This window comes from Haemorhous mexicanus, chromosome 3, assembly GCF_027477595.1.
Source record: "Haemorhous mexicanus isolate bHaeMex1 chromosome 3, bHaeMex1.pri, whole genome shotgun sequence".
Taxonomy (NCBI): Eukaryota; Metazoa; Chordata; class Aves; order Passeriformes; family Fringillidae; genus Haemorhous; species Haemorhous mexicanus.
The window spans coordinates 34,440,993-34,462,424 of NC_082343.1; the positions used below are offsets into that span (position 1 = coordinate 34,440,993).

General features: G+C 42.6%; 1 protein-coding gene across 5 annotated transcripts in view; it reads right to left on the reverse strand.

Moving 5' to 3' along the window:
* Window positions 1-3,304: 3,304 nt before the first annotated feature.
* Window positions 3,305-21,432, reverse strand: part of RASGRP3 (RAS guanyl releasing protein 3) — a 58,797-nt gene continuing 40,669 nt past the window's right edge. For 4 of the 5 annotated variants that reach the window (XM_059841310.1, XM_059841308.1, XM_059841312.1 and 1 more), the window contains 8 exons: window positions 18,975-19,052; window positions 15,051-15,167; window positions 12,711-12,826; window positions 11,794-11,941; window positions 8,256-8,292; window positions 5,685-5,810; window positions 4,803-5,167; window positions 3,305-4,048 (listed from right to left, as the gene is read on the reverse strand). In XM_059841310.1, the coding sequence (XP_059697293.1) occupies window positions 4,040-4,048; window positions 4,803-5,167; window positions 5,685-5,810; window positions 8,256-8,292; window positions 11,794-11,941; window positions 12,711-12,826; window positions 15,051-15,167; window positions 18,975-19,052 (996 nt within the window). In that variant the 3' untranslated portion in view covers window positions 3,305-4,039. The remainder of the gene's footprint in view (window positions 4,049-4,802; window positions 5,168-5,684; window positions 5,811-8,255; window positions 8,293-11,793; window positions 11,942-12,710; window positions 12,827-15,050; window positions 15,168-18,974; window positions 19,053-21,432) is intronic. The other variant, XM_059841309.1, reaches the window with a different exon arrangement.

A 21,432-nucleotide genomic window follows, 5' to 3' on the forward strand; every position in this document is an offset into this window, starting at 1 on the left:
TCCTTTCCTTCCTTTCCTTCCTTTCTTCCTTTCCTTCCTTTCCTTCCTTTCCTCCCATCTCTATTGGGATCCCCTTCCATCCTTGGTGCCACGTAGAGAAAGAGGTCTCTAGTGTGCTCTTCCTGCATTTACTCTTTGTCTGTCTTGTTATTTGTTCTCTGGTTTTGGTTGGGTTTGTTTTGTTTTGGGGTTTTTTGGGTTGGTTGTTTTTGGTGGGGTTTGTTTTGTTTTGTTGGTTTTTTCCAGCCTCTGTCCAATATACTTCACATGCAGCTTTCTTTCATGTGAAATCTGTATTTCCCATACAGATACCTAAATCTTCTAGAACAAGTGTCCAGGGGTGCAAGGATCCTCCTGTGGCTGCTCAGCCAAAGGCTTCTGGGCTTCCCATGAGGTAGACCTTGGGTGGGGGGGCACATAGGGCCTGCTTTCACTTTGACTTCTGTGGAGGAGTCCTTGAGCAACAGTCCACAGGGGTGACAGGCTGTTTAATTTTGGAAAAATGTAAAATTTTAGGCAATGGCTGCCCCTAACCTTGCTCTGCAGCTCAGCTCATCTGCTGTACTGAAAGGAAAATGGTTCACCTTTCCCAGCTGGGGAAAATCCATGCCTCAGACTAGTTCTCTCTCAGCAAGCATATTCTCCCTGCCCCTGCCCTCCCTTCACCTGCCTGAGGAAGGTGCCTCTGAGAAGATAGCTTCTGTCTTGGAAGATGTTTCTTTGTAAAGCTGGGTTTATTCTTTAAAAGCCTAAAAGCTGAGTAGGACTGGGGGTGGGGGGCAGAGGAGGGCAAGACTCTGGGGAGGTTTAGAGCAGAGGAGAGAGCTGAGGTTCAAACCTGACTTTGTGTTTCCCTCTGAGGGAGCCAGATGTCCCCCTGACTCTTTGAGAAGCACTCAAGCACTTTACTCCATAAAGTTGGAAGCAAAGCTGAAGCTCCCTTATGTGCAACATGAGGCTTTGCAGAGGTTTTAAACAAGCACAGAAAGTCCTAGTGGGTTTGGCTCAAACAGCCAAACAATCTCTTACAGGGTCTATCCAAGCGCTTGCATTTTTCACCTACTCTTATTGCTTGTATTCTTTGGCATTTGCAGACAAAGCTGTAAATAAGGTTTGACATAATCTTCCTTCTTTCCACTGTGTGGTGTTTTGGAGAGTTTGTTTCTTAAACAATCCCTCAGTCTCCCCCCATTTATTTTAAAAGATCCTGAGACAGGAGAGAATGGATGGGGTGGAAGTATCCAGCATCATTTGGGATTGTATCTGACTTTAGCTACTTCATTAATCCAGCATTCTTGTCATTATGACACACTTTCTCCTGGACACTCTCCTGGAATTGCTGTACTTCTAGCAGGCAGGATTTCACCAAGACCAGCAAAGACACATAGATCAGGCAGGAACTGATGGCTGATGCTTTCTGTATTTTGTTAAGTTAGAGAGACCAAACAAAAAACTCTTTGTTCCTTTGCCTAGATTGGGTAAGTAAAATTGTTTTTGTGAAGAAAAGTCTTTACCCTGTTCAGAAAAAGATTTTCTAAATTTTCTATATTCAGGTCTCCCCACAGGGAAAAAAAAAAACCCAAAAGAAGCTCATAGCAACGTCTTAAAATGTTTGTTCAAGCCCTGTGAGCTCTCCCTAGTCAGATTCTTATTGTGGAACTAGGAGATCCACATTCTGTAAACAGCCTGTGAATACTTTTTTAATAAATAATTACATTGTCTAAGAGAAATCTATTCGTTTTTGGGCAGTGAGGGGTGTTGTGAGAAAAATGGCTGCATTTCTACCCAGTGTCTTTCTTGTTTTCAATGGCTATGATCACTTACTGCCAGCAACACATTCTGTGCTCCCCTTCCTTAAATGCCTGAAGCAAAGGGTTTCCAGCTGTAGCAGGTGCTTGAAATTTTCACCTGTTCCTTAAGACTTTCAGGAAGAATTTCTTCATGGTTGGGGTTGTTAAGCATTGGAATGGACTGCTCAGGGAGGTGGTGGAGTCACCATCCTTGGATGTGTTCAAGAAACAACTGGATGTGGCATTTAGTGCCATGGTTTAATTGACAAGATGACTGGTCAAAGGTTGGACTTGCTGATCTTGGAGGTCTTTTCCAACCTTAATGATTTAGTGATTGTCCTTGAGGGCCGCAGTATTTTGCTTACTAGGATCTGAGCCTGCAGACTATCCTTGATCTGCAACTGCTGCTGAGGTAAGCATACAACTGACTGAAGCTTGCAGGCTTGCAAGAGATTTATTGATGAGATGAATAAGTCAAGAGCTACAAATAACTTTTAAAAGCCTGCAAGAAATGAGCTGAGATCTACAGACTAAATGCTGGTAAAAACTATGTGATGTTAAGAATGAAGTTGCTCCTGAACTCCTATGAATACTCCTGCATTTATAGAGCATTAAGAGGCTTATCTCAACAGATCCATCAACAGCCTGGATGGTAACCAAATTTCTCTATTCAAATTCTCCAGCCCAGCATTTTCACTGTGAGCAAGCCGTGCGCTGTAAGGGTAGCAGTGCGCTCAGCGGGCTGTGACCCGTCAGCTGACCCACCACAGGAAACCAACACCAGGCTTTTGCTAATGCTTCCTTGCTCTTTGCCCACAGCAGTATAAGAAGTATAAGTGTGCTTCTGGCCCTCATCCTAGTTTGAAACCAGTGCTTATTTCTCTTGAGTTTACGACAGTAAAGAGGATGGTTTTTAAAGTTTTTTTTTGTCTCTGCAGATTTACTATTTACTATTGCTACTGGTTGTGCTGGAAAACAAACCTGTAGGATGCAAGATGCAAACCTGGGCAGGTATCATGTAGTCCCAGTGCAGTTTACAGTCAAATTACCACAGAGGAGTGCAGCTGTCAGTTTTGTGTTAGGAAAGTCTATGAAATTACTTTCATCTTGAAAGCTTATAACAAGTTGAAGAGTGCAATAACTTGAATTTTGTGCACATCTTATTACTGGGTTTTAAATCAGAGTGTGTGCTACATATGCACACTCCCCACCCCTGTTGTTGTGGGGAGATGGGATAAGAAGACTAACACATGTGCCAGTTTTTCAGGTTTGAGCTTTGTGGTGTTTTGTTTTTCTCTCTTTTTCCAGATGAGCGCTGTACTCTTTCAACAACTTAATGGTTTGGGAAATGAAATTTCAAACCAGACCATTATAATTCAGGTGCTAGATCCTACCTTAGCAATCTGCTGATTTGGCGATTGCTCTTCAGAACATTTAGTCTTAACATGTACAGCTTTCTAACCAGAGAAAAGTACCAAATCCACATCCATACACAAACAAAAATACACACACACTTAAAACTAAAGTGTTTATTACATGCTAATGTTACCATAATCAGTGCTGGCAAAAATGACCCTTCTCCATTGTGGTGTAACCAGAAAAACACATAGTGTCTTGGAATTCCTTCAGTCTCAGCCAGCTGCTGCTTCTTTGAAGGATCCCCAGTCTGGGAACCAATATCACTGTGCTGAACACCAATACGTTCACTGCAGCAATGTAAACATGGCCTAAATTCAAAACCTCAGGCGCGTGAAGAATTTCAGTATAGAGTATTTTGTGAGAGATTTTTGTTTGAGATTTAATCAACACACACACACACACCTACTTCTTTCCTTAAATGATCATGACAAACCTTGGGAAAGGAGTGTTATTGAACAAACTGGGATGCTTGGCTTCTGTCCTCACCGTTGCTGTTGCTGGCTGACCTACTGAAATGATGCAGTGCATTTAAAGAAGGCCGAACTCATCCTTGCTGGCACGTAGAGGAAGTTTCCACAGAAGTCATACAAAAGAAAACACTGAGCACAGAGATCCGTTCTGCTGTGGCTGTGCAATGTTCATCAAAATGGCTTACTCGTGAGGAAATAAATAGTGCCTTATAACACCTTTCAGCTAAGAAAACAGGGCAAGGGCTGGCTTTAAAAGGATGAGGTATGGGAACACTCCTTATGGCCAAATGTGGTCTGTGACAGTCCATCAACACTTGCTGTAGTCGTCATCTTTAGCTTTCTGTGCTTCAGGGTGAGCAATCAGCTATCCTGCAAGCAGAAGAAAATAAGCATTTACATGCTGGGAGAGATGGTCGATAAAAGCATGAAGCTTTGGAAGTGTAAACTTTATGAATGACAGCAACAGACATCAGATCAATTCCCAGCCCTGGATTCCTGTATTTGTCAGAATGGTAATTGTGAGTCTTGCTCTCTCATGGAGCCCTGAACTATGCAATGCCAGGGTACAACATGACAGAAGGTGGCCAGACATTCACAGAATCACAGAATTTCTAGGTTGGAAGAGACCTTCAAGATCATCGAGTCCAACCCATGCTCCAACACCTCAACTAGAACATGGCACCAAGCGCCACATCCAGTCTTTTTTTTAAACACATGGCAGGATGGTGACTCCACCACCTCCCTGGGCAGATGATTCCAGTATCTGACCACTCTTTCTGTGAAAAACTTCCTCCTTAATTCTAGCCTGTAAAGTAAAAAAGTAGCTACTGTAAAAAAGTAAAAAAGCCAGGCTACTTTGATGGTTTTCAAAATAAGAAGTACCAACTACTAAAAAGCACATACTGACACCAGAACCCAAACTGCCAGTTACAGTGTCATAGCACACGTGTAGTGCAGGTAGAAAACAGGGATCTATGGATGACTTAGCATTCTTCTGAAAGCGACTCTTGTGCAAGAAGCAACGACAAATTTGAATGAAAAAGCACCCTGAAATCCATCAAATAACCTTATGAGACTTCAGACTAGCAGACTTTAAACTGTCTTGGCTTCTTCTGGAACTCACCTCGGATTCTTGTGTTTCTGGAAGAGTTTCTATTCCATTGTGATCCTGTATATCATGTGGGGCCTCAGCTTCTAGCTCTACATCAGCCTGCATGCTGGGCTTTTCATTCTCCCACTTTGCAAAGCCTTTGTTCTTCCCAGCTTTTCCGTAGAATTTGGACTTCATTTTGGGGAAAGTGTGGGAACCGGAATCGTTCCAACCTGGCTCATTCCAGAGTGGTTCTGTCTGTGTTGCTTGGCTGGTGGTCACCCGCTGCAGCCGCACGGAAATTTTCCGTGAAGAGCCAGTGACAAGGGTGATGGCTCTGCCATCAAGATCCTGGTGTTCTGCAGCAACACTGGGAAATTCAAATACTTCATCTTGGACTGAAAGAGAGGGTGGAATTGTTTTGTTTAAGTATTCTGCTTCAAGGTCTTTACAAAAAGTCAACAAATGTGGGGGAGGGTGGGGAGGTAACTCCTTGTACGAAGCAGTGCTATAATTATCAATATCCATACGCAGATTGGAAACTGTTTCTGACACTGTGTGCACAGATCTTATTGTCTCGCCATCTGCATGCTCAGGGGGTAAGACAGTGCTACAATTGTGCCCTATGTCTCTTTGCTCCTAAGTGATAAAAAAGGAGAAACACCATTTCATTTCTTTTCAGCTGGGATAGGGGTGTCAGTAAGGAGGATAGTGAGCCTTAGACAGGATACTAAAGCCATCACTGGAGAAAAGGATGCTGTAATCTGAGGACTGAACACAAGCCATAGTGCTGCAAAAAGGACGGGTGCTGCTTTGTGTGTTGATACAAAGGAAAAATTAAAAATGGCAGCAAGAACACTGGTCATTAGAGAGGATTCCAGAAATGGTTTAAAACAGGAGGAAAACTGTTCTCACCTGGAGGCAGAGATGGACTGCTAGGAAGAGACCCATGGTTGCTGCCTACTGAAGTTCCTCTGGAAAATTTCCTGCAAGCCAGCACAAGCAGGTCTCTGCATTGCTTGTGACAGTTGGCACCACAATCTGTAAAAAAATAAATTGTCAAGTCGTCAAATGGAAAGCCACAACTATCTGGTAATCCCTCAGGGCCATTAGCAGACAGATACCAAGAAAGGACTTGGAAGGAACAAAAAGTTTGACAAAAGTTATGAAGGGCGTCACAGAAATGGATCATTTGGTGTGAAGGGCATTACAAAAAAAAAAAAGGATCATATCCATGACAGCCATTAGTAGAAAAATGGCAGCAGAAGAGAAGAGGGAAGATGATATTTTAATCATAAAACAGTCTCAAGGAAGAGATGTGGAATGATATGATCCTGTGTATGCCCTACATAAAACTTCTGCTCCACTGCGTAAGTCCCACCAAGGGTGCTGGTTTTTATTTGGCTGGCTTTTATTTGACCCAGCAGGGCTCATTATAGTAAATAGGTTTGGTTAGAAGACACCAGAGAATCCGTACCCTGAGCATCTGGAAGGACTGCTGGAGCTCAGTGTAGACTACTGTAGGTTAAAACTAGTCTAAGTAGCTCAGTAAGCAACATTAGCACATGAATGAGCTCTGTGGAAGTGTATCATCCACTCAGAAAAGACTTTTTGAGTCTTTTCTTCACTCCAAGCCTCTGCTGGGATCTAAATCACTGTGGATACATCATGACTAGGTACATTTTTCTGAAGTGTGGCTGAAGTATGGATCTTATATGCAAGAAAGGGCCGAAGGGTGGAGAATGTGCCCCAAACACAATCTCGCTCTCCTCTGTATCCTTTTCCATTGTTCAAAAATTCCCATCTCCCTTATTTCTCTTTTGCTGCTCCACAGCCCAGCATTTTGTTCTGGGTGAGCATTGTCAAGGTTTATTTAATTTATTTAAATATCAAGCATTTATGGCTCTGCTGTAGGGCAGCAGCGCTGGCATGATGGGTGAGAGCCCTGCTTTCTGCCAACACCTTGTTCAGATGAGGAATGCAGCAGTCCATGCCCAGCTCTGGCCTTCTCTGCCTCAAAGGTAACACACTCCCTCAGATACACTAAGGATCTCTCAGGGCTCCTTCTATCACTTGCAGACCATGCAGTCTAGCTTTTATCTCATTACTCAAGTGCTGGGGTAAGCAGCAGACCTGGGAGAAGAACTCCCTCCCTCCCCCTGCTGTGTTCAAAGAGAGGATGACAGCTCTGTGCTAAAGGCAGAGTTCATTCCTAATGGGTGTCACAGTGCAGTGATGCTGAAACACAGAGCAGCTGGTAGCTGCTGCAACAAAAGGCACCCTCACACTTGTTGACCACTGCAGGATCTGAGGGAGCAGCTCTGCTCTCCTACTTTCACGCTTCATTGCCTGTAACTTTGAATTTACAGAACCACTTTTGCTCAGTCTCCACTGGGCCACTGCTACAGGCGGTGGTGCAGGACAGAAGCTCAACTTTCAGATCTCAGATTGAGTTTGCAGGTTGGTCTGACAAAACTTTACCTTCCTTTCCTCATCCTACCAGTAAAACTATAGACTGCAACCAGCCCTTTCAAAGCTTCTAAGATGACAGTAATCAGGAATATCTGAATTACTTATGTTGATTTAGCCATGGACATTTTTCCCATCCCACTCTGAGGAAGAGAGGTTTGTGGCTGGAGAGAGAGAGACAGGAGTATGGTGTATCCTAAAAAAAATTACTGTGAATTCTTTATCCTTTTCCTTGGAGTCTGTGTAAGACTAAGTGAAAAGAGTGCAAATGTGAATCTTCCCCTTTGGATAACTGAGAGGCAGCTACAGCTATGAAAATCAACAGTGCCCTTCAGCCAGAGTTGGGCTGCTTGAGAAATAAACAGGTCCAGGATTTAAAAGCCAGTGAGGACCTCTATAATGCCCTTTTTGGTCTGACCTGCTTAATAGGGCACAAGTACTGCATAAGAAATTAAGTATTTTTATGAAGGCAAATGAGAGAGATGTAAGAGCTCTAGCATTTTTTATGAGTTGAATGTCTGAAGAACGTGCAAAGAGATCTGCTGGGCAGTCTAGGAATAAAATATTTCTCTATTTCTAGCGCAGCCACTATTAAATTTCATGTAGGCTTCACTACAGGCACATGGATGTACATGGATGTAGAAACTGTTGCTAGCAGACTTTTTTCTGACCCGAGTCTCAGGGGATATATTTCAGGATCTATCAGTGTTAGGACAAGAACACTTGGTTTTCCAATTTGCAAGGTCTTTACTGGTAGAAAGTTCCAGCTCATGGAATCAGGGGCTGCTTTGGACTTTTATCTCACAGAATCTGTGCATTCCTGCTGCATTCTAATGTAGTAATGTGCATTCTAGTGCAGTGAAACTTCATAGTGTGCCAGCAGTCACTGCTCATGGACCAAATGTAGATGCAAGATGTGTTTGAACACATGCCATTTCAGTTAAAGGTATGGTTGACCAACTAGTACTACAACCCACCACCCATAGCTTGAAAAAAATCCTTGTAGTATTTATTTACCTTTACATTTGTAGCCTTGTTTGATTATACCCCAGAGCTGCAAAGAAAGACAAAAGAACGTCAAGGAATCAGAAAAGAAATCTGGAAGTAAAACAAGGTCACAATGAGGAAGTACCAATGGCTACAAAAGCACAAACAGGATACAACTGCTCTTAACACCCTTCCTGTCAGGCAGACCTCCCCTTCTAGCTGTGATAAGACTTGTGTGGCTTCTCCCTTGCTTCTGCTACTTACTTACTCTGGTACTACTGACTACCAGAGAAGGAGAGACACAGATGACTTTTGCTTACAGGAATGGGTTAAAATGTGCTATCGTATCAAGCTGAGTGAAAACATTCTGCTTCTAGGCTCCCTTAATGTTATCTGCAGGAGAATTTCCTGTGTACATCCATTCTCCAGATACATCCAGATACTGACCCAAAACATTCAAACAGAGCAGAAGAAAAGACTATTGAGGATAAAAACTAGGTTCTTGGTTCCCATATTGGTTCCCAGCACACCTAGCCGCATCAATCTGATTTGTGCACCTGCCTTTTCCACCTTAAAAAAACCCCAGGCCAAACAGATGAAGAATGAAACAGGCAGAAAAGCCACTAAATTCCATCTTTGCCTTCTCTCAGAAGCTGTTCTTGTCAACATACACTTGCAAATACCAAGTGCTAAACATCCAAGGGCCAGTGTGTGTGGTCCCACTTTTGGGAAGCTTTCACTGCCACATGAGCAGGATTGCTTGGAAACAGGGAAACTCCCTAGTAAATTGTTTTCTATGTACTCAGAAGCACTGTATCTACAGCCACAGCGTTATAAAAACAAGCATTTCCACTCTTGAGAGGCAGTGAGAGGAAGGGGCGGTTTTTCTAGCTCTAGCATAAAAGGAAAAAAACTGGGGACTCTGGTGTTTATTTTTCCTGAACTCATTCACCAGAGAGGGTGAGCACATCCAGGCAACTGAAACTGCATGTGGCTTCTCACCAGATTTATAAGTACCATGCACAAAGAGCAGGGAGTGAATATGGTTGTTTAAGACAGGTTCAAAAGGAAGAAATGAAGATCATTCTGAATACAAAGGAAAGAGTAAAATAAACACAATGGAAAGATCCTGGGTGAAAGAAAACCCCACCCCACTCACTGCACAAAAGAAATAGCAAGCAAAAATGGGGCTCTGGAGAGAGCAGAAATAGATTAGACAAGGTAGAGGAATGGTGAACAAAAGAACAGAAAGGACAACAGTGGAAGCTGGGTCCACAGAAGGCCTGTGACTTATTCTTTTCTTGCTAATGCCTCGCTGCTAATATTTGTGCGCAGCGAATACAGCTGCTGTGCTCAGGCAGAGACTGGGGAGCACCCCAGTCCCTCCTGAAAGAGCAGAGATGACCTATATTCCCAGATTTCTTTTACAGGATCCCTGTAAGAGACATGGATTGTCATTTAAGCTCTAATCTGCTCCCACTGAAGACCTCTCTCCTCACTCCTCACCTTCTTGTCTCTGTATCTTCCTCCCACTCAAATTTGGCACCACTGTTGGGGTTACACACCTCAGTGGAAGCTTAGCTGAATTGTCATGTCATGAATTCGGACCTAAAGCTTTGAATGTGTCTGACACAGCTTTGCTGCAAAGCTGGCTTGAGCCAGCTCCACGGTAAGAGGATCTGTGCAAACTCAGATTCTAAAGCTTAGCAGGAAGGCTGGTCACCCACCCTGCCACGTGGGGCAATGCAGGCTTTGGGACGGAACTGTGACTGGCCACGGGCATATCAACTTTGTGCTGCTTATTGGCATTAGGTCTTAGCTTGACCTTCAACGTTTGTAGCATTCTAGTAACTGTGTGCATTGCACTGTCATGTCAATTCACCCTGCTGCATGGTCAGTGCACATTATTTTGACTGTGAATCAGTGCATCAGTTTGAGATTAGGTTTCACCCGTGGATGAGTGGCACTGAAATGCAGAACAAATATGCAGCAAATCCTGTAGTTGGTTGCTGTCCTATCAGTCCAGCTCATCCACAGAACAATGACGATGACTTCAGTGAGCTGACAGGAAAAATGACCTTATTTCCATTTCCTGTACAACCCCTTACTCGTTTGCATTCCTGCCCTGGATGTAATCAGGGAGACGTGAAAAATCTAACAATGGCCAATTAAAAAACTGATGTAGGAGAAAAATATCTGCAGGAGAGGACGTTTCAGGGCAGTCCTTGGGCCTTGCTTTGCCATGGAAGCCTTCCAAACACGCACCGAGTGTCACGGACACAATGACGTCTTCCCAAGGCAGCCTGGAGCAATGGGCTCAGGCTGGGGGCTGCCCCTGCCCCGTGGGTCTGCTGGAGCTGTCAGCTCGAGACCCACCAGCACACTCCTACGTCAGCACTGACCGTGTCACTGCCAGGGCTTCTGCAGCTCCAGCGGAAACAGGCGGAATTCCTTCTTGCCCGTGGCATTAATCAGCGGCAGCGGCTGCGATAGGGGCTGCAAGCGCCCAGACAGAACTGACACGTCGCAAAAGGAGTGAGTGGAAAATGGGAGCATGGGCTGGAGCAGGAGCGCCAGGGCGGGGCTGAAAGGAGGCACATTTTTTTGCACTCTGCAGTGCTGCTGTTGGTGCTTTCAGCCATGAAGAAACATTGCTTAGTGGAAAAGATCATGGACTAAAGTTACACTGAGTGCAGAGGCAGATCTGTTCTGGAGAGCAGGGACAGGGTCTGAGTTTACAGCCTGTTATGGGAGCCACACACAAGCAGAGGACATGGCCCTCTGCCCTTACTGCTTTAGCTGTCTAAATGTGGACGTTTGATTTCAGACAAGTGTGTCCATTAAAGTAACTTCTGTATCATAGTGATTCTTTACTACATTTAGTTTGAAGTGGAAAACAGAGAAGGTTTACAAGCAACACAAATGTCCACGAAACCAATCCTTTCCCAGATATATAGAGAGCACTCCAGTAAGTGACAACTGGTAGGTTATGGCTGAGAGTAAAAGCAAATTAAAGAAAACCCCTCCAACTAATAAATTCTAAAAAATTCTTATTGTACAGAACTGCTGGAAGCACTTTTGATTTCTTTACCAAATTAGAAGATCTGTTAATTCAAAAGGGGGAAAATTAGGGCTGTTACAGCCATTCAGAGAATTATGAACATATCTAGGTTGGCATGTGCAATTTCCTGAGAAAGAACAGCTTTTGCTTCGTCTACGTCCTCTGCTCCAGACATCTATTTTCCCTTGAGCTTGTTTACATGGGAAATCAAGCCAAATTAAAGAACTTAAGATAAACCAAGTTAGACTATTCATATTGTCTCTAACATCCTTTAGCTAATTGTTCCCCCCCCAACAGAAATTCCTACGAACGTCAGTTTTCAGAAACCACTAAATCAAAACTGGATAGCACAGCTACGACATGAGTAAATGTTTAGTGCTTCTGAATGCCATGAGATATTATTTGGCTAAGACTCTTTAGCAATGCATGGAGCCAGTTCCATCTCACAAACATTAAAGGCTAAAAGTTGTTTTTAAGATATGCAATTATTTAAAAAATCATACTTACAAATCCTGCACAGTGCTCGCAGAAAGTTGGTTTAAGATAGGTCATTTCCTGAAAGTTATGGATAAACCCTGGTCCCATTTTACACTGAAACTGTGATTTAGCTCTCAGAAAGTAAGCCATCATTTCTTCTTTGCTTATAAGACCATCTCTGTAAGGGAAATAAAAAGTAGAGTAGGTCTGTCACTACTCATGGCACTGAAAAATTTGGGGTTTTCTCATTGCAGAAAGCGTGCAGCACACAAAGAACATCCTTTGAAAGAGCTGCAACAGTCCTGGAAGGAAAAAAGCCCTTACAGCCTTTGTGGTTTTTATCTTTCTTTAAACAGTAACACTGACCCTTGTTATCTCACCTGTTAGTGGTATGAGAGACAGACCAGGCCACTAAATGGAGGAACTTGACTTACTGCTCACACAGAACAAGGTTATGCCTCTGGCTGGCCACCAACCTTCTCAGTCAAAGAGATTCTGGATAACAAGAATAATCAAGCCCAACTGGCTAGGAAATGGGTGTTATATAAACCTTCTAGAGTATTTGTTACCCCCTCTCTGCTACATGCACTCATTTCCCATGTGCTGTACAGAGCTTATTTGTTTCATCAGTCTGATGCCTGGTCTGGATAGAGTATCTCTACTGTAATTTCACAGTGCCCTAGGGTTTTGACTCAGTCCCAGCTGGAATTTGTCATGAAGCTATTACATAAATGATTTTTAAATTACCAGGTAAAGCAGGACTCCAACCTAGGACTTAGAGAACTGACTAGAGTATAAGAATTTAAATGATAACAGAATTTGGCTTTCAGTAATCTTGCCAGACACAAGAAATTTGGGAGCCACTGTTTCTTCAATATATGTATTTTATGAATTTTTAAATTGAGGAAAAGGGGAAAAAACCACCACAAAGAGATATCCAAGCTTACTGGTCTTTGTCCAGTACACAGAAAGAGTCCAAGAAGGGGAAGTTGGCAGCTATACTCTCAAAGTCTTCCTGAGATATATAACCATCATGGTCGTGGTCGTAGTTCCTAAAGACAGACTAGGGAGGAAAAAAAAGGTATTATTGTACTATTATCTAGTTTATCCTGAGTCTATACCAGCCTCTTCAACAATATAATGACATGTAAACTAATGTTTTAGTCAGCTATTCAGATGCTCTGTTGCATCTGTTTTATTCCTTTTATTTTCCTTAGTCTTTCAATATGCATATTATTGGACTCCATGGGAAAAATGGCTGATTTTTAAAGGAAACTTGACATCAGCATTTATCTAGTGATGATCTTCCACATGTCTTCACACATAATTATTCTTGCTTTACTTTTCTTCTTTGATGGAAATGTCACTAAAATTCTGCCCCAGGTGATGAAATATTCCCTTTGCTTCATTGAGTATACTTTTTAATCATAAAAAAAAAAGAAATAAAACAAAAACAACAGCAGCTTTCCCATGAGTATTTCAGATGGCATTGGCTTCGTTTTTCTCTTGGGTGGTCACCTCTGCTCTGCCACTGTACTGTTTCAATCTATCTTGCTGACTAATATTTTGGCACCCCAATCACGAGCAATTTGTGTCAAACAACCATTCTCTTCCATCAACCCACCCCAACCCAGCACTAGGAAAGAACAGGCATGGGATCAAATTTAAAGGTCACATCCAGTGATGGGTGCCCTCCCTGGCTGCTAAGGAGTCAATGCATTCTGTCTTCCTGTTTGCAGAGATGTGCAAACGTCCGTGGTGTTAAAGCTACGTGTGATTCTGATGGGAAAACCTTGAGTCTTGAAATCAGCATGGCTCTCTGAGAGGCACATAGGGAAGGACAGGCTCCTTCATTAGATGAAAATGTTGTTGATAAAGACATTACATCAATATACTGAGACCCCTGAAAGGCATCTGGAGTGCCCCTGTCACTAGGGACGCTACATCTCTTTTAACAAGAACCTGATGAAACCCATTTCTATGAGATGACTGTAAGCAATGACTGGCAGACCTCAAAAAACCATCAAAAAGATGGAACTAAAACACAAACCCAAGTAGTATTCAACACTTTTTGTAATAAAAACAATGGCTAAAAGCAGAACTCAAAGCAGCAAGTAAACAACAAATACTGGCAAAGTGAAAACAGTTGTAGAGCGGTGTGAGCCTTTAGTGAGCTGTATCCATAAAAGCCCCAAACCATGTTTTAATCCTGTCAGACTCAAATCACATGTCCTGAACCAGGCCAAAATTGTGGAATGGAGAAGTGCAACTCCCTCAACTATAGGAACAAACATAAACTCCCACTCGGAACATTCTGGAAAGATTAAGGAATTGTGGCAGACTTCCTATTTAACAAGCTATCAAAGAGAGGTTTGGATGTGGAGTCATTTTTATCAACACATATGGCACTGACAAAAGCAATTCAGGAACAGCATGTGCCTTTCTGGCATCCCACAGTAGAAATAAAATTTAACTTTTTTTAAAAAAGGTCACGTACAAAAAGTAAACAACAAGTTATATTTGAAATCTGGGTGAGAGAACTGAAGAGCTTGTTTAGGTTATCATAACAACATAACCTCAATTAGTGATTTGTAACACAAACAAAATCAGAATTTAATAGTTCCTCCCAGAGAGACATTAATTTGTAAAAAGGAGAAAGAAAAGTTCAGTGTCTCCAAAGGAATCTGGAGGTGTTTAGCTTTGTTTCCATTGCCTAGCACAACACATCACCTTCTAAACTGGAGCTAGAAGATCTCAGCTCTAATTCTGTGTGACCTCATGTCCACATTTTTAAAGTGACACCCAGACAACGCTATCTTTACCATGCATAACATGCTCTGGACAGTAAACTAACAGCAAGTTGAAAACCAGAAATAGAGTTTCCAGAAAAGTTCACTGGACTTGTTAATGTATGAGACCTTGTTTCTGAGCTGCTTTCTTTTCAGCTGTCTGTTACCAGACACGAACTGTGTGGCCAGAGCTGCAGGAACTAAACTTTGCACTCTGAATTTATATTTGCTAGACAAACCTATTAAACAGCAGCCAGGTTTTGGATGCTTCTGAAAGTCTGCTCCTTTGCACCCAGAAACCTGTTTACTACTCCCATCGGTGACTGCAGGAATAAAATAAATATTTCTGAAGGGATCAGTAATGGCTCAAATTTGTTATGGTATGTTTGAAATTTACCCCAACTATAACAACCTCATTAGAAGCTTGAAGTTGATTATAATGATGAAAATATCAAATCTTCCATTCTCTCAAACCAGTGTAATGTCCCAAATACTTACATCCACCAGTTTCCGGATGTGCTTGTTGATGACTGTGGGGTCAGGTTTAGGTACCACTCCAGATGCCCATTCCAGTGGCACTACTGGCTTGTTGGGGGTGGTGGGGGAGGTAGGCTGCTGAGAGATGGATCAGAACACAAGGATTTTCAAATCTGAATTAAGTAGTTGAATTTCCCAGTAAAAGCAGCTCAAAATATCAGAGCTACAACAGCAAACTGCTGGAGTACTCGTGCTGTAAAACTGTGCTTAGCAAAGCATCAGGCAAGGTTTTAATGGGCTTCACTCACAGCTTCAGTCAGGCTCTGTGCCCCCCCTCACAGCTTCACTGCCACCACCCAGGCAGCTCAGAAGCAAACCCAAGCAGTTTTTCCTCACTGACATCTCCAGAGGGTTCAACAGCAAGGAGACTTGAAGGAAGGGGGAAGGAAGGAGGGTCGGGTAGGGTTTGTGAACACAGTGAGCATCAGAAATCAGTAATCCCAGAAAGCTGCTTTGCTCCCCTGTGAAACCTCTGAGGAGCTCACCACAGTCTGCCCCAACTCCCTGCTGGAGGGATTGCCTCAACCAGAATAAGTTCATGCTCCTGCTCTGTGTGCCACCAGCAGGATGCAGAAGCTGGGCAGAATTGTGCTCAGCAATCCTGCTGGCTTCCAGCTGAGATGTGCCAGGATGCACAGCTTGATTCATCTAGGCAGCTTGAGTAGAAAGGCTTTAACCTTTGACTTGTTCTGCAGATAACACCAGCCAGACTATTTTATGTTAAAAATGTCTTGGTCTTGACAGAACAGTAGTTGACAGCTCACTGGATGCGCAGACTTCACAACCTGACCCTTTCCACACCACTACAGTGCTTTGGGAGTAGCTCTGGAATGCAGCTCAGATTCTTCAAGTAGAAAATAGAGGACAAACCTGAACATATTTTCAGGTAAGGATTCAAAAAACCCAGTTAGCATGGACAACGCTGCATGACAAACTAGCCTTTCCCTGCATCTGCCACTGGACATCTAGCAGGTGAAGCTGTGTCAAGTGGAAAAAATTCAGTGTGTTTTGGGTCAGAAGGGTCCACAGTCTCAGAAGGCCCCTGTGGGAGCTGATGAGCAAAGAATCTGGGTCTCATTTGTCTCGTCTGAATTGGTGTGACTTGAAAGGGAGACAATTAAGACATGTAAAGATGTTACACATCTCACTGTGTATAGCAATGGTGTTGTAGACTTTGACATCCAGATGAGAAATGGTCACAGGTTCGTATTTTACTGTGTTTGGTTAGAAAAGAAAAAAAGGATTTGTTCAGTGGGTTGCTTTATTAATTAGGCTTTTCCTTTTTCAAGTGTTAGAACATTAGCCTTTATCAACACCTTGATAGATTTCAACTCATAAAAATGTGCACAAGTAAGTTTGGGAGGAAAACACCCCTATGTCAACAAAATTCAATTTTCATAAGAAGTACTGTGAGCCTGAACATCCAGCTCTATCTGCCAAAAGCATCTGTATTAAAAGTGTCAGTGTGGTTCTAGACTAGCAAGACCTCTCAAGGAGCTTTTAACATCTGCTGGTCTGAGTGAGCAGTGGCAGAGAGAGACTGAATTCACTGTAGCCTTCCTCTCCCTTCAGGGCTATTTCATTTGAAGTCTCATTCAATTTTTATGTTTTTTTGACAGGTTGCAATGAAATCCTCATGTTACTCACCACTAACCAAAGGGAATTATTTGTTCTTCTATTGCACTCATAGACTCAAATGAACAATGGTGATTTTATTTATGTATTTGAAATGCATCCTATGAGCAAAGTTGCTAAATGGCTGTCCAGAGACTATCAAGCTGAATTTATTAAACATTCTAGAACACTGTATCTGGCCATACAGTTTGTGATTCTGACTGTATCTCCCATTTATTTCACCATCACAGGGACCATGGTATTGTAGACTATTGTAGACATTTTCAGATGTTTGCAAACATCTATGTATTTTGGATTGGAAAAAAAATACCTAAGTGCATCATCAGTGGTATAATTGCACCAGGCAGAGTGGTCCTCTAGATAATAGCTCTATCAGTGAAAACTCCTAACAAGAAGATCACTAATAATTGTGGAAAAGCGGGACACTGTGACAAGGAGGTGCTATACTACAGCTGGTGTCATTCCTCAGAGTTTTTTTAAGGCTGCTGTACTGACTGAAGGGTTTCCTCCCAGTTTCAGCAGAAGGAAAGTCTTGCTGAAGTCCCTGTTGACAGCAGACTGATATGCTAACAGATCAGCTCCACTTTTGCCTCAAAAATGATTGTATCAGCATGAGGCATTTCCTGCAGAGTGCACCTGCACGGGAGTGGTACCCACATAACAATAAATCAAGGAGCAGATGGAATGACATAACTATGCTGTCACGTTGCCTTTGACAAATTTTTCCACATACAAAAGCCCTAGAGATTCCTTCCCCTGTAATGGAGCCTGTGTGCTTTGGCACTCCATCAAAGAGAAATAAGCTTCAAATCGTGCGCCTTCTGTCCGTTCAGCTGCAGCTTCTCACCCGCCGGGGTGCTGCCATAGCTCAGTGCCACTGGCTGTTCATTGATCCTCCTGCAGAAGTCTCCCACAGCTGCTGGGCACTGCTAAAGTTCACAGCATTGTTTATATTGCTTTTGTCTTGCTTAAAGCTCAGGCCTGAGGGCAAAGCAGCAATGTGATAATGTTCTTCATTTACAGTAGCGGTCCGTCCGTCCTTCCGCAGCGTAGGGCTGTGACATTTCAACTTTGCTGGCAGTAACGAGAGCATGAGGGACCTGTTGTGGTCAAATCATACCCAACAAGGACTGGAGACTCAGTAATGAAATTTCAAGTGTTCAAGCTGAGCTAGTATTGACTGTAGAAATATTCATCACTTTCCTTATCATTGCTCATGATACGTCATTGGGAGCACACACATAGTCCTCAAACTGGTCTCCAAGAGGGATTAACAATTTTAAACCCTAGAGAAGCCTTATACTTGGAAATTAAAGGGTTCTGCTTCCTTGCTTGCTTTTAAGAATGCTTCAAAACCTTTAAAAACACTGGAATGCATTATCTCAGACTCCTGAACCCTGCTCTCACCCCCTGTGAAGCATTTCCAGCCACTCTCAGCTTCTGCTGCTGTCAGACTTGAGAGGGCTCAGCCTGAGAGCATCACAGGCTGGATTTGAAAGGTATTAAGAATGTTGATACACTGAAGAAATGCACAGAGGAAAGCAGAGTCCCCAACCTTTGGCAGCAGAAGAAAGTGAATAATTAATACTTGAAGTGGAACTCAACTATTAATTATGAGTAATAATACTGAGTAATAACTATTAATTATGAGGTTTATCTGTATCCTTTGACTTTCAAAAAAAAAAAAAAAAGAGCTTGAATGCAGCATTATCCTTAGTTGCACATAACCAAATAAATATTAATATCTATTCTCATCTGTTTAAACATTGCTTGAGAGCCCAAGATGCAGCCAATTATACCTAAGCAAACAGTTTTAAAATACTACAGTAATTATTTGCCTTGCCTTAAACAAACCTTTTAACTCAGTGTTGTTTTGTGTAACTGCACCAGCATCCAGAAAATCAGCTAAGGGTCGCACAAGAAATAATTTATATAAACTTATAAATGATTATATATCTAAAGCAGAACTTTGTTTTCCAGGACCTGCAGAGGTTTTGTTGAAAAATAATCAACAGTGACATCTGGCATGTTCCACTATTTATTTCTCCCAACATGCACTAAAATAAAGGTGCGTATTGGGAGAAATAAATAAAACCTACAAATAGTTCCTGTGTTTTCGACACAAATATAACACTGAAAAGCTTTATGTACATATGAATAGGGAAACACATTAACTGTAATTTAAAAATTAAATGAACTGCATGCAGACAAAATAAGCAACATGTCAAAATGCAGTAAAAGATGACGTACAGATTTGGAGTTCCTTGGCTCCAGCACCAGCGAGAGCTTGTAGATATCATCCTCAGTGTGGTAGAGGTCCAGGGACAGCTATATGTGAGAAAGAATGGAAAACAGCAGTATTTACTAGGCTGGGTGGGATATGACAGGCTTTTAAGCTCCCACTGAAGGCAAGCACAACATTTTGCTACTCTGAGTTCAGGAGACATGCCAAAGCCTCGTGCAGCTGCTGGGGAAGTGGATTTGCCCAGAGTGAACGCAAGCCAGGCTGGTGAAGAACACGCTGCTGCTCGTGTCACTGCACCTGAGGGCTGGCACAAGCCTGACCCCGTGGCTGAGAGGGGCTGCATGCTTATCTCATGCACAGAGGGACATGGGCTCCAAAGACCACCCCTACACAAACCCCTTTCTTCCAGCAGCTCAATGCTCGTGAGAGATCTCAGAGAAGCAGCCTGGTGAATGCAAAAACTTCAGGACAGTAGTTGTAGAGGGGCTAGGCTGGAAGGATTTCAGATTTTATTTTGGTCAAATTTTGTTCCTCAAGAAGGGTCATAGTAGTGCAGCTCTTCTACAAAGATCAGCCTCTAGAGCAAATGCCTCTTTGGAAAGCCCTGGGCAGACAGAGGCCTGGGAGAGGCAAGCTGGGTTTGCCACTGCTGGTGATGCAGAAAATGCTCCATTGAGAGCAGTCCCAGTTTAGCCCAGCTTGGCCTGCTCCTGGTCACCTCTCAGCAAATCAGGCAAATTGCCTTCCAGCTCTTTCTAGAGAAATGAAAGATTTTTCTATCATGTTCTCATTCTTTTCCCTGGAGGATTTATTGAGAAACACAAAAAGGTACATAAATATACTTAAAGTAGGATGAATCCATTGTTATTTTGGCAGCTGGGGTCTTGCGCTGATCAATGTCTGCAGTGAACTCCTCCTCCTTTGGAGTGATGAAGGAGAAAGGTAATCAGCACTGTAGCTAATGTTTGACAATGAGAGGAAACAAACATTGCATGTTTCCTGTGACCATCTTCCTGCATTAACTGGCTTTGAAGAACTGACACGATTGGAAGTTATCATCCGCCTTGCAAATCCCCAGTTAAGCTAAGATTGAGTTAAAAGGATTTTTTGCTGTTCCCAAGCAGACAGATAGAATTACTACTGACTAAATGACTGTCACAGAAGGTTATTTTTAGAGAATGTGAAGTGCCAAGTAAGTAGCAAGCAGGACCAGTGACACCTACTGCAAAACCACCTCTAGGAACCACTCTCTTTTAGGCACAATTTTGTGTGATGAGTAAGACACAAGTTGTGTCCTTTCCCAAGATAGCTTCCCAAAGCAACCACATGGCTTTAGAGAAGTCTGGAGATCACATTATTCATTTTGTCTAGCTGAAACATTGCTGACTTTTGCACTCTGGAATTAAGGGCACAGTGAAAGGCTGTGCATCCTGCAGGTTCCTTTACCCAGCCAGCATGCTGCTGTCACAGGCTTAGGTAAGGGCCTGTCCCAAAGACAAAATTGAACCAGTAAGTCCTGTAATAAATCTTGTTCATGTGGTGAGATGTTCAGTGACTGTGTTCTGAGCTTCCTTGGTGGCATAATATAAGCAGCACTCTGTTGGAGTGCATGATGCCATCCTGTCATACTGGGAGAGCAGAAATGGTACTTCAAAAGGTGTTGTCTGGTTCCTGTGAAAGAGCACAGTTTTCTCAGCAGGCCAGATGAGCTGGGTGTGGATTTGGGAAAGGAAGTGGATTAGTATTTATTGAGCAAGCTTGTATCTCTCCCTCCCTGAATTATATCACCTTAAGCACTGGATATAACTTCATTAGGCACAATGTGCAAGCACGCAGTGGACAAGTTTTGTCTAGGTCAGAAGTTTCATACATTAGTACAAAAATTACAAGCATGATGATTATGCAGTTATGTAAGCATTAATTTTATATTTTATTTACAAGTTTTGCTACAACAAATAAAGTATGACATGGATTTTCCTAGAATAAGCTTCACAGTCAGTGGCAGTTTCTATCCTAACCTGACTATCATTGCTGTCCTATTTTTTTCCTGGGCAATTTGGAGGGGCATTGAGAAAGGTAGGGGAGTGATCAGAAACACATGACTTTTTTTTTTCTTTTTAAGTGGAACTTACTGAACACAAGTTAGGAAGGGTGGCTTTCAATTTGATTGTTTAGGTAGTTCTCATTCTCTTCACCGAATTGTACAAATGCCTGGGGCTTTCCAGTCATTTGCATATAGTCTCAGAACAGGTTAGATAAATAGATACTGAGAGATAAAAATAGCCAGGGAAAAATGGTGGCACTGAATAAGCTTTAACACAGTTCTCAGCTAGACCACATAGACTGTGGTCTAGCTGAGAAACTGAGATCCACTTCCATTCCACAGAAAGTGATGAAACATGTACCCACTGGTTTTTATTCACAATGTGAAGAAAAACCAAACCAGTGCACAGCTGGTAAGGT